Source organism: Poecilia reticulata, linkage group LG1 (genome assembly GCF_000633615.1).
Source record: "Poecilia reticulata strain Guanapo linkage group LG1, Guppy_female_1.0+MT, whole genome shotgun sequence".
Taxonomy (NCBI): Eukaryota; Metazoa; Chordata; class Actinopteri; order Cyprinodontiformes; family Poeciliidae; genus Poecilia; species Poecilia reticulata.
The window spans coordinates 3029114-3043100 of record NC_024331.1 but is presented as its reverse complement, the minus strand read 5'-3'; the positions used below and the strand labels follow the sequence as shown (position 1 = coordinate 3043100).

At 41.6% G+C, this 13987-nt stretch overlaps 1 protein-coding gene across 3 annotated transcripts in view; it reads right to left on the bottom strand.

Annotated features, from left to right (window-relative positions):
- Positions 1-13987, bottom strand: part of fbxw7 (F-box and WD repeat domain containing 7) — a 103845-nt gene that overhangs the window by 65726 nt on the left and 24132 nt on the right. Inside the window, exons 1-3 of one of the 3 annotated variants that reach the window (XM_008398591.2) lie at positions 13082-13634; positions 5932-6174; positions 5308-5832 (exon numbers count right to left, since the gene is read on the bottom strand). In XM_008398591.2, the coding sequence (XP_008396813.2) occupies positions 5308-5832; positions 5932-6174; positions 13082-13234 (921 nt within the window). In that variant the 5' untranslated portion in view covers positions 13235-13634. Of the gene's footprint in view, positions 1-1151; positions 1543-5307; positions 5833-5931; positions 6175-13081; positions 13635-13987 lie in introns of those variants that run through there. The other 2 variants (XM_017306189.1, XM_008398513.2) reach the window with 2 other exon arrangements.

The following is a 13987-nucleotide window of genomic DNA, read 5'->3' as shown; positions in this document are numbered from 1 at the left end:
TTATATTGATTGCCTACATGTTTGTTCTTGAAGAAGAAAAAATAAAACTAGGAATGGGGGTTAGTTTTATCCTCCAAGCAATTTCTAGAGTTACACTAATGAGTTAGACTGCTCACATTATTTCACTGATAAAGCACACGGGCTTGGGGGGGAATGTAGAGGTCCTTCAGCAGCAGTAAACAAACTAGGATCTTAAAATGGAAACAGCAGCTCAGGTGTAAAGTTGCAACTCTTGATGTCTTTGACGCATTCAGGACTTGAGACCTTATCAAATGGAAAAAATATATATATATCGCTAACCATAGATCTGTCTGACAACTGAACCAACTTTATCAAATATGCAGTCAAGTGTTCTGAAATATGCAAATTGGCAGAATTAATATATATTTTCATATCCTCAGCGTCACATGCAGTAGACGCACACATTATAAACAGTTTTTACATCAGACGGGCGTCTTGTGACATCGCTACGAATCACTGTGCATTAATCTAGACGAACATCAAGCTGACTGAATTCAGCAGGAATGTTAAAGTAGACTAAAATAGGCCCTCGGGCCCAGTCCTTTCTGCTACATTGTCGTCATCTGCTTGGGGTGGAGCCACAGAGAGCAAACCGTAAATGGGAAACGGAAACAACGGACAAAAAGACAAACCAATGTCCTACCACATTCAGTGAACAGCAGCTTGATTTGTAATACTGATACAAATCAAGCTGCTGTTCACATCCTATTTATTTTAAAATTATGAATTGTGACTAGAACTAAAATACTTTGGTAGTTTTGTATAAAATTTAGCAAAAATGTTTGTCAGATAAGTATTTATCAATCTCTGTGAGCGAAAGAGGTAATTATTCTTTGCTAAGTTGTGGTCAAGAACAGAGAAAGTGTTGAATAGACTTCAGCAGATTTATGTAATTATTAAGCATTATTCAGCAGATCTATGCAGTTATTCATCGTTATTCAGCAAACATCTGCAGCTGTTCAGCATTAATCAGCAGATCTCTTTAGTTATTAACTGTGTAGTTATTCGGCAGACATTTTGAGTCTGCCCGTGAGTGAGCTCTAGCCTCTGCAGTGGTCTCTGATATTTCAGGATCAGTGATTAAAACTGAAACTAAAGTGCAATCCTCTCTGGTGACGGACGCCACTCACCCGTCTGCGATAGAACGGTAAACCTTGCGCGATGATGTTGATGCTAAAAATCTTGAGTACTTTCTGGGGCGGTAACGATTTGGAGGCAATGTCCTTGGGGTCTGGCAGGTCCAGGGCCTGGCTCTCCTTCGGGACACGTACAGCCTTCTCCTTCTCAGCAGCAGCATTTGGCATCTTTGCCCGAGCACCCGACGACGAGAAACGGGGAATGGGGCAATGCCGCAGCATTGCAGAAAAAACTTAAACCTTCTAGTGGTTCATGTCCCAGAAGGAGACGGAAGAACCTTTCCCAGCTCCTCTTGGTATCGTCCAGATATCTCAAAGCGGCGCTTGTTGAGCTTCGACCAGATGAGAAACTCGTCCAGCCGTCTGCCTGGCAGTCTTTAAAGTAGTCTGTGAGGTCAGAGTGTCAGCTTAGCGAGGCGCAGCAGCTGATGTCAGAGTCTGAAAAGAGGATGGGCCCAGTCAGACCCAGCTCTCATGACCCCTTGGTGCTGGAATGTGCACCGGGACTCGTCTGACACAGCACGCGTGTGATCGGGGCGATTTCTCACCAGGGTCGTTCTGTCACCACTCTGACCCCTTTGACCTGGAGACCAGAGTCTCTGGATATCACTGGGGATCAGTTCCTAAATAGACAGCAGACAACAAACCCTCATCTGAACATCACGGGTCGGCCGGAGAGAAGACGTTAGGGGTTTGTTAGAAGCTCAGGATCTCTGTGGAAAGGTGCTGAGGAAGGCTGGTCAGGCTTCAGCAGCAGCTATCAGTAGTTCAAGGTTATTCTGAGCAACATGGGCTCCTGAGCAAGAACGCCTGTTATTTAAAGCTGCAGAAGAACGTCACGCTAAAATACAAAGAAAAGCAGGACTCAGTCACTCAGTCTAAACACAAGAACTTTACTAGTAAAAATATTAACAAATGAAGCAGTTTACTGGGGAGAAGTGGAGCAAAAGTAGGGTGGTGTTGTACTTTACGGTCAGTATGCAGCACAGGTAACCAGAGACTGAAACTCTCTTCTGCTCTCACACTATTCCCTGCTGTAACTTGATAACCTAAAATATGCTGACAGACTCTTGTGCACAACTTGAGTTCTCGCGCATGGTCGTTTAACCGTTTCCTTCACATTTTAGTTTGAAATGAGTTGATAGAGAGACTTCAGAGATGACTGGTTTCCCTCAGAGTATTACCAGCCTGACGGGCCACCAGGTTTTACTTGCGCCCCCACCAAGGCTAGGCATTGTTTGTTTATTTATTATAGTTTTTTGTACACCAGCAACAGTGATAGCAAAGATGAGCTAAAGAGTCTCTTTGAGAGAAGCACAATGGCAACACAGTACAGTCGGTATAGGGAGATTCAGGTCAGATGTCTTTTTTTATTCACCAGTACTCCAGAACTTAATGATTTTCCTAATGCCCCCACAACTAGGGCTAGCAGGTTTTCAGATGGAAACCCTGGACATGGTTTTGATTCCAGTCTGTTAGTTTGATTATGGATTGGACAAGCTCAGCTGATAAAAAATTGTTCACATTTTAACCAGTTCCCAGCTTAGTGTTCTGGAGAGGAGGCTAGCTATGACACAATATAAATCAACATTTGTTCAGGTCTGTTAAGGTTGACAGGCATTGCCTACCTAAAGACCCTACTGGCAGACAGATGATGACGTTTCCAGTTAGGAGAATAAAACAAACAAAAAATAAAAAACATTTAAGGAATTAGTTTAAGACCATAGTCCTGCTTTTAACATTCCAGTGTCTAATTCCAGATAAGATGTGTCAGTGCTAGCGTAATTTCTCAAGATTGAGGACACAATAAATTCACCTCCAGAAGCAGGTGTAGTGAAAAAAGCTCCAGAGTTTCAACAAGAAAGTGAAGGTAAGAAAACACTTGAGTTGTACTCAAAGCCAAGAAAATAAAGTCCTAACCTTTAACTACAACCATGCCATGTCTTTTAGATGGACAATGCAAACTACATTTATTACTGTGTTTTAACAGGAAGCAATACTTTTTATTTTATCAGTAAAACCAATAACATGGATCTAGCAACAAAAATAAAACTCAATAAAATTCACAAAAATCTAACGAACCAATGTCGCCCTCTGGTGTCAAATACCGGCATAACACCACCCCACTGCAGACAGATATCCCACTAACCAAATTTCTCTCTTTTTTTGACATATTTCTATCAACCGAACAAATCAAAGTAATACATAATATGTGGAAAACCAAAGATACACATATTATCTTTGATATGTGTAACTTCTCTCAAATACTTGAGAGAAGTTGGGAGGACAGAAACACTCCGCAAGTTGCTTATGAGCCCAGAAAGGTTCAGTTTGATACTTTCCTGCATTCTCCCACGTACTAGTGGGCAGCAGAGACTGTACATTCAGAATGGGGGATTTGTTTATTGTTAAATCAATTCTCTAAATTTACCATTTTTAATTAAAAAAAAAAAAATCATTTTAAGACCACGTCCAGTCGACTGGCAATAAATGTCCATGTACCTATGCTAGCTGGTTACCCAGCTAGTATGGGTATCTAGTTAGCTAGTCTGCTATCTAGCTAGCAGCTTAGCTAGGTAGCTAGAGCTTATGTTAGCAGGTAGTTACTAGCAGCTAGCATGGTCAGCTAGCTAGGTATCTCGTTAGCTAGCTAGGTAGCTAGGACCTATGTTAGTTAGTAACTAGTTAGTTACCTAGCAGTAACTAGTTGAGGCTACCGGCACTGTTGCCTCAACTGTCTCGAATTAAAGAACAGTGAAAATCTAACTTAAACTATTACCTGACAGAAAAATGACCTGACACGGAACCACAGCATATTATATATNATATAATGCAAATGTTCTCTAAAAAGTAAATAAATTTTAAAAATACATATATTTTATAAACCTAAACAGTAGTGTCAAGACAAAATTTAATACCTGTAAATTACATATTAAAGGCACAAACTTACTTTTTCTCAAATGACTTTAAGACTTTTTAAGGATGTGCGGGCATCCTGGCAGGGAAAAGTTTGTTCCAATCTGGAGGATCCTGATCAGAGCTTCTGGCTCTGGGAACTCCTCCAGTCCGCCTTAAGCTCTGCCCCAGCAGGGACATTAAACACCTTTAACAAATACCTCACATGTCCAATCAAAATGAACAATTTAGCTCTTTTTATCATTCAGAGTGATTCCTACTGCTTGCAGCGTGAAGGCAGCATTAGCCCACTAGATGGAACTTGAGAGCCATGCTGGGCGAGGTATAAAATGATGAGTCCCTGGACTCTATCCACTAGAGAAAAATCATTTTGCTAATGCAAATTACAGGATATTAATAAGTAGTTCTATAAATAATTAGGTTTGAACTGATGACGGTTAGTTTAATTCATTTCTTGGTCATTAACATGTGATTCCCCCATAAAATGACTATAACTATCATTTTCAAATACTGAGTGTTTATATTCATAAAAATCCCCAAATATTATTACATCTCACCAGATAACGGCCTACAGCTACTATATAAAGTACAATAAGGGCTGGACAATATGGCTAAAAATTTTATAGACTATAAATGTTTAATATGAATCAATGTCAATTTTTCTCTCGTTTCAAGTATTTGAAATCCTGCCAAACTGGTGGCTTCCCCTCTCCTGTTTTATCCAGTTTTCACTCAGTGCTGATGTTTTTTATTTTTAAGCAGTTATGAGTCACTGAGGTGAAACCTGAAACTTTGTTGATGCTACCAACCTTGCTAGCTTACCATGACAGGTTGATCGGCTATAGCCTTTCCTCTGCCTTCCCCCAGAATGCTGTGCGTTTCTGGTTCAGAGTACAGTGATTATTCTGTATATTGAATATTCTATAAGAGGTATTATCTATTGATACTGATCACATGTCTATCGCGACATATATCGTTAATGATTTATTTATTAAAATTATGCCTTCTCCCCCCTCAAAAATTTTTGGCCCTTGGCTACTGCCACTATTTCAGACTCTGACCAAGTTCACAGCTGAGCAGACAGCAGCGTGTGGCGCTGGCCTGAGCATTTCTGCAGGTGAGCAAGGTGTGGCACTAAGATCAACTCTGGGACGTCCCAGCTGACTCCACAGGGGTCAGGGGGTGCTCTGGCCTGCAGAGCAGCGGGACAGAACCTGCAACAGCAGCAGCTTACCTTCTTGCTGGAAGAACTTTGGTGTGGACATCCCGTCTCCTGATTCCTACTGGGGGCAGACACGCTGTTCCTGAGGGAGGGGGAGCGCAGCCCTTCCTCTCCCTCTCCCCCCTCCTCTTCCTCCTCCTCTCTCCCACTCTCCGCTGAATGTTCAAACTCATCGCTGTCTTGGTCCATCTCCTCATCGTCCTCCTCTTCCTCATCCTCCTCTTCTTCTCCTTCCTCCCTCCCATGCTCCTCCCCTCCCTCTGTCCTCCCCTCTGTGTCCTCCTCCTCTTGATGACTGCTGCTGTTGTTGTTCTCCTCCTCCTCCTCGTCCTCGTCCTCCTCCAGGGGGCGCTGTCCTTGGAGCTGCCTCTGCTGGTCCGACCCCCACTGCCACCGGCTTCCCTTGCCGTCTCCGGTGACTTCGCTCAGCGGCCCTCCTCGGCCCTCCTCTCCCTCACTCTGAGGGCCGTTGCTGGCTCCGGACTCGCCGGGTGCCCATGGCTGCTCCCGCTCGCCGTCGGCCTGCGACGCCTCCGGCTGATTGGGACCAGAGAAAAAAAGGGGAAAAAACCAGACAACATTCTCATGAGAAAGTGTTCGTCCCTATTTATGAGGTTGCGTCTGCCGAGGCCTCACCCTCTGCCGCAGCTCCTCTTCCTCCACCACTCGGTTAACGTGCTCGTCCTCATCGTCCTCGGCCGCCTGCTGTGGTGCCCGGGTGGTGGAGGAGGCGTTACCTCGCACGGCCTGACCCCCGAGGCCCCGACTGCGCCTGCTGCTGCTGCCCCCCGACAGCAGATCCTGGTTCATTTCCAAAAGCCAGCTTGCTACCTCCTGGACCTTCGCTAGGCTGTCTGAGGAGGGGAAGGGCTTGGCATTCTGCAGGAAACACACAGAAACACAGAGAGTGGGTTCACATTGGATAGATTCCGTATAAACAGTTCAGAGAGAGGATGAGTGGGGTTCAAAGGTCATTCCAAATTCTTCTCCCCGAGGCTGCTGCAATATTACAGATACTGAAATCCTGCATTTGAAACTTGAATTTCTTTAAAACACGAGTCTGTGGAAGCTGGGCTTCAATTGGGGATGCAAACAATGAATACATTTACAATTAACTGTCGATTAATGGTTTAACAGATTAAAATTAGATTGACTAATAACGTCTGCTTAGCCTTCGACTGTCTAATAGTGTTGTAGTTTGGCCCCCATCCAGCAGGGGGCACTACTTGTCCTTAAGAGGCGCAGCCAGCTGATACAGAAACAAAGATGGCGGCCATACCAAGACGAAAAACGTAAAGGATGAAAAAGGGTAAAAAGAAACGGTCCAACCAGAGTTCGTTATGGGAAGATAACTGCGCTTTTTGCTGTTCTGGTTTGAAATACAAACACTCAAGCTCTTTAAGTTACCAACTTCAGTTAATAGCGCTCAATCAACAGAGCTGCAAAACCAAAAATTCATGATCCATGAATAATATGACAGAAAAGCAGAGGGGAAAAAATTTAACAGCATTGGAAAAAAGCATGTCAATAATCAAGGTTATTGTGAGTCAACTTCAGAGTTAAGTTTCAACATTCCGTCTAGCAGAATATCTTTGTGTTCATGGGGAACAAAGAAATATAGTGCTTAGAATATTTTATTCTTTTCATCTTTTATTTTTCCATTCAGCAACCTAAGAGGTTCCCGTTTTGTTACTTTATAAATATGACAGTTTTTTATTGTGAAAAGCACAAATTCTGGTTCATTCACTCAGTATTTGATACAGCAGGCACAAAGTAATGTTTTCTTTTTAATTCATCATATGAAAAATGTAGAAAATTTATGTTAAGGCAAAACAGTCGGCCCTCAGAGTTTTTTAAGAAAATGGCCGCTCGTCAATAAATTGTTAATTTATCAATAAGATCAACCAACTTTAGTTGAATCCTTCGCTTCAACAGATTGCTTATCTGTGACAGGAATCAAGTTTAGATCCATTGTAAATGTTGTTAAAGTGTCTATGAGAGTCTAAATAAGCATGGAAACCAATAGTAAAAAACCTCTACCTAATCCAGACTGTGACAAATTAAGACCTAATGTTTACCCACAACCCACTTCACCAGAAAATGGATGAATATTGGAAGGATGCTGGCATCCTTTATCGTCTCCAGTTCACACTAAGAGCTTCGACCTTGAGGAGAGACTCGCAGGTAGCTTTGAAAGGCCTCTCCTCTCTGCCTGTCTGGCCGATAGACCCGGTGCTGCTGCTGCTTAGTGGTGGGAAGCATTAGACCTAGCTCAGATTGCACAGTCCCGTCTCTTGGGACCGCCTAGAAAAGGAAGACTATGAATAGCTGAAATTTCTCTGCCTTTTACTGGAACGACCAGGATTCTGTAGCCAGTCCTTAGCACAGCTGGAACTGTGCTTCCTAGTTGCTGCTGCAGATGAACATGCTGTGAAACGGGCAAACACAACTAATGTCTGACATTGATCACTAAATAAAGCACATTCCAGAGTTGGCCTTCAAATAACACAGCACAATAACACAAATAACACAAATTGTTCTTTTATTGAATCTTAAAGCGCTTTAGATTGTTTTAGTGTCGCAAACAGACAGATTAAATAACCACTGTGTTTCGATGAGGAGAGAAAACATCTGCTGGCAAACAGAAAGCAGCATGAAGAGTGACAAGCTGCTTTGTTCCTAACAGAGAGATCAATGCTCTGCTACAGTCAGACAGAGGCTTTCTCAGGAATGGATATTTATCACGTCGTTCATCATTTATTGTGATTCATTTCTTACCATAAGAATTTTGCTGTATCATTGTCAGGATAATTTCCAAATTGTCTGTATTGTCAGGATTATATTTATCTTTCGCCATTGTTAGTTCAATATTAGAGTATCAATAAATATCAATACATCTGAAAATATTTGATCAATATCCATCTGATAGAATGTTCAATAATTTTACTGAACTCCAATGCAGAACTGCACAGCATTCTGAAGATGTAGGGAGAAAAAAGAAAAACTTTATCACTCAATCTTTAATAGCTGAGCTATGAAAGGTTGGTGTCATGAACCAACTCAAGTCATTCCTTGGTTACCTAGCAACAGCCTGTTGAGTAACTTGCACCGCAGCAGTTTCAGGTCTTGCCACTGTGCCTCATAACTGCTTACAAGTAAAAAAGAAACAAACATGCGGATAGAAAACCGGATGAAACAGGAAATGTCACGGCACCAATTAGGCAAGATTTCAGATATAAAAAAAAAACTGATAACGGTAACATTGACTGATATGAATGCTTGTATCGCGATACATTTTTCAGCCACATAGTCCAGCCCTCGTGACTGCCATCCTATAGAAGAACATTTCAACCGGGAATGTTTTTCTAGACCAGTATTTGTATTTTGTGGGATTATGGTTGCTGTGCCATGAAGTCATAGCCAAACAGCTACCAAAAAAAGAAGTAATAAATAGTTCTTACTGGCACATTTATCATTATTACAATGCTATATAACCAAATATCGCAATATACTTGGAAGTCCATTTCACTCAAAAAACTAATCAGAAGCTTGTATGTCCAATCTTCCCAGGAATTAGCCACTCCCACATCAAATGCACAACACACTGATTTACACACCATCATCATAAAGAATGCTAATGAATATTTTAGGAAAAATTATGACGCGTTCCGTGATCTTTTTTTAACATCAGTCATTAACTGTCCTTTTTTAATTAATCAGAGGAATTAATTTTAAACCCTCTGGTTTAAAATTAACATATTTTAGAGTAAGGTGAGACTTCATATAAAAATTATTTTTGCCATAATCAGTCAACATTATGTTTCCAAACCTCTCAAACAAAAGTCACGACCTGTCTGCAACTGTGCTTGTGTGAATTTGTTTGCTTGTCTTCACATCAACTACAGTTTCAAAAGAAAACTGCAGCACAAAGAGTCTTCTTCAGTCTCAGACGAGCCGAGTCAAAAGAAGCTTTTTCAGAGTTCTAGAAGCCCTGGAGGTTTGAAATGCAGCAGCACGTCATGGTAGGTGAAGAGAACAGAGTCTGCTAGGTTTCATCAACATTCACCGAAACACAGACAGGACGCAAAACACACACACACCCATCAGCTGATGGCAAAAGCAGTCAGTAGCTGTGTTTCCATTACTAATGTGCGCAAAACTGTCGATATTCTGATAATGTCAATTTCCAAAAAGAAAAAATAATAATTTCACAATTGCTGTGTTTACATTAAATAAAATCGGACGTATATGAGATATTTCATATTTCAGCCACAGTGCTCATAATTGCTGGAAGAACAGTTAGTGTCTTGATCCAGGCAGTTTTCGCCTCTAATCTTAATCCCATTTAATAATGATTAAACAAAGTACCTGGCAGAGAAATTCACCAATCATAAATTACTTCTTGAACATAATATTTAGTGAGATGTTACATTTCACGTGCGAGGAATTCTGTCTCTGTGCATCTTGATTATACATCAGGCCGGCTAGCTGGACTGACTGGCCCACATCTTATCTCCATGTTGAGTACATGAGGGAGATGGAGGCGTCATGTAAGGTGAAGCAAGAAAAGCCTGGCTCCATCAGAGCGAATATCGCCATGGCAATTTTTAACAATAATATTGCAACTAAGTAGTTTCCTGATTTGGTGAGTGCTACTTGTGATTGAACAGCTGACTCACTCTTAACCTCGCCTTGGTCAGACTGAAACCACTTCTCTGCATTGTAGGTGATATTAACATTCTGAAGAGGCTTTTCAAGGTCCCAACCTGAACCTGATGAAGAATCTGGAGTGAGCTGAATGTGAGGGTGGCTTCACAAACTTGGAACTAATACCAGAAATTACTTGAGGAAACATGGACAAATGTCAACAACTAAAGGGTATCTGCAGGTTTCAGCAAGTCAAATTTCAGTCAGGCAAGTCAGCCTGACTGAAATTGAAGACCAAAAACACTAGAACCAGCCGTGATGGTTTGGGTGATCCTGCTGGCTCGTATCTCAGCAACCAACGTCGTCCAGCCAGCTGCTCATACGTTTGCACTTACCCATGATAAACACAAAAAGAGAGCGAGCTAGCCAGGGTATGTTAGCAGTTAGCTGCACACATACCACACAGAAAGCAATAAAGATGTCTGCGTGACTCAAACTGTTGCCTGATATAAAAGAAAAAAAACGACGGTAACACTTTATTTGAAGGGGGGTGAATAAGACTGTCATGACACTTTCATAAACACCTGTCATGAACATGAATAAGCCTTCATAAATATTTATGACTGTTGTCATAAAGCGGCATTTGGTAAATTATTACACTTTTAATACAAAGTTGACATTATTCAAAATGTCTTTATGACAACTTGGCATTAACCAAGAAATCATTACTGTTTAAACTTTACCTTTAATAACATAAAGTTACCTAATTTTTAAAGTGCAATCAGTAATACTTTTATAACAAATTTATATTAGTAATGATTTCTTGGTTAATGTCAAGTTGTCATAACAAAGACATTTTGAATAATGTCAACTTTGTATTAAAAGTGTCAATTTACCGAATGACGTTTATGACAACAGTCATAAATATTCATGAAGGCTTATTCCTGTTCATGACAGATGTTTATGACAGTGTCATGTCAGTCTTATTCACGCCCCTTCAAATAAAATGTTACCAAAACGACACACAAGATTCAATAGTTCTGCCATGACAAAATTTCATAGCTGTGATGAGTGATCCAGTTACATCATTTAATATTAATTTGAGACATTTTTAGGCTTTAATTTTAGATACAATAATTTAAGACGTTTTAAGGATGAGTGGACACACTGAATTATAAGGAAGGATGGACTGTCTTCACGACAATGCAGGCTATTACATTGAGAAACAACAGGGATTGATATTCAACACACCATTAATTGTTCTAAGTGAAATGCATTTTGTTCTATGCAATACTTGTGAGTTAATTTTATAAAGCAAACTAAAATTGTTTTAAGAAAATTGCTTATTTAGATTCATAAAAATTGAATGCATAAATAAATGGTCATTAGTAGCTCAACTGAGGAACTTTTATTTTTAATTTACTCAACAACATAGCATAAAGTTTCTAAGCAACCTAAAAGTGACACTACAGGTTGGTAGTAAATAGTTTTATTTACTCAGTTACATTTCCTCAAGAAACCTGAGAAAATTGTACATTTTGGAGTAGTTATACTACTAAATCTTTTACTTTTATGGAGTAATTGTATTACAGGGCATCGCTACTCTTACTTGAGTAAAATTCTGGATACTTTATGTACTGTGAGTAACTTCACTGAATGAAGAAAAACAAAAATAATGCATGACATGCAGAAGTCAGACTTCTTGTTTGTGCTCAAGTTTTATTTTTCTAATGTTATTTGCTCCCTGCTGAGCCAGCTGCTTAAGTACTTCACCCTGTTCTAACATTCACTGTGTTTGCATTACAGATTGTATTAGTTTTAGTGTTCTAATGATTTGAAGTGCTGCCTGAATCTGTTATTTTGAAATCATGTTACTTATTTCTACTTTTCTTTCACTTTAGTTTTTAAAATACCAGATATTAAACATAACTTCACGTTTTTGTAATTTGAGTAATTTCTGGGACAGATACTTCTTTACATTTATCTGAGTACAAAATATACTGAAGCAGATCCAGTAGTTCTTACTTTCTGCCCACTTCTGAGTGACAGTATTGTCCAGAGCTGGGCAGTAACTAGCTACATTTACGCAGCTACATATACTTGAGTATTTTTACTACGATGTACTTTTTACTCTTACTTCAGTATAAATTCCGGATTCTCTACCCACTGAAGGAAAAACAAACATGGTTTAACAAATAAAAATCATCAGACACATGCACCTGCCAATTTGTTAAAGTTTCATAAGTTTTATACCAAAATAAACTGATTTGGAAAAAAATGTATTTTGCCTGATTTTCTTATTTTGTGTTATTTATATGAATAATTGTCCTTTTGTTCTTTGAAATACCAAAATGTCTACTTCACTTTCCATTTTGGTCCATATGATTGTGTAATTTTTAAATATTAAATGATTGACAATTTGATCAGTTACTCAGTACTTCAGTATCTTTTTTTTTTTTTAACCAGTACATTTTTACGTTTAGTTGAATAATGTCTTTTACGGCTACTTTTTACTTTTATTTGCATAAAAATATGTTGGACTGGTGCTACTCTTACTTGAGTATAATTTTTTGGTTCTCTACCCACCTCTGAGTGACACTAATGTCTATAAACAGCTCTAAGTTGTTGCCATGCAACAACTCATCAGCATCCTTTGTGAATTTTCCTGGAAACCAGAGAACCGGCTTTCTGGTGCAACACAGACAAGCTGCCAGGAAGACAGAAAACAACTAGCATTTCTGTGGCTTCTGGCTGTGAACAATCTGCCGCAGAGAAGACGAGTAACCCTCAAATGCACCGCCAGGATCAGGACCAACTCAGAAACATCCAGCATGTTGTTATTAGAAAAAGCTTTTCTTCGGCTGGAGTGGGAGGAGGGGGGCCACAGCAATCATGGTCAACCACAAGCAGACTGAAGGCATCCATTTAAATAAATGGGCAAACTGAAAGCAGGTCCACTGTTGTCAAGGCAGCCAGACAGCTGTTAAATCACCTGCTTCCATTAATGAATCAATTACAGCTCAGCTCTCCAGGCTGAAAACAGGAGAGGGGAAAAAAGGACGCTGGCCTTTTAAATTCCCACTTCCTGCTCCGAGTCATAGCCCCGGCTGCTTGGCGGCGAGGCGCTGAAAGTGGTTACCTTGGATGGAGGCGGGCGGTCGGCGGCCAGGCGCTGCAGCTGCTCTGAGGTCTGGCTGCAGGAGAGGAGATCCGAGCAGCACGCCGAGCGGCCCAGTCTCTTCATCAGGGAGGAGATGATGCTGCAGCCGCAACCGCACATGGACCCGCTCATGGGGGACCAGGTTGCGCCGGCGTTGGGGGTCGCGGCGGCTGGGGGGGACGAGACGGGCTGCGGGACACAACCGCTCCCCGCTTCCCGCCGCCAGGTAACCTCCTCGGAGCTGGAATGGTACCCGGCTGGTTCTGATCCACAGGTGGCGACTCAGAGACGCTCATAGCACGAACGGCGGCGCTCACGGTCCATCCAAAGAAAAACAGGACAGGTGGAGAACTAGAGTGCCTGGTGGTCCTGCTTCTTCTCAACTCCACTTCTGCTCGGCTATGGTCCTGGAGCAGCACATGTCTCCTGCTGTTCCCCACATCCTCGGTTACAAACTCTCCTCCATCCACAACACGCCCCCTCCTCTGTAATCAGACTAACTCTCCAGGTTGCAGTCTGCTGCCGGTCCCTGCAGTCTCCCGATCCGCTCCCTCTGCTGCCTGCGACCGCTGTGCAGGGAGGGATGCTACCTCCCCCCCCCGGACGGACGGACACACTCACACTCTCTCTCTCTCTGACACACACACACACACACACACACACACACACACACACACACACACACACACACACACACACACACTGGCTGCAGCAGTAAACCACTCAGACTCAACTCCTCCAACTCGCTGTTAAAAAAAGTGCTTTTCTCCATGTGAAATCTGAGCCGGACGCTCCGTTAATTGAGGAAGGACGGAATACAGTAGGAGATCCGAGCCACTCTGAGCACTACAGGGGCCGATAAGCAGGGGAGGATACCACAGTGGC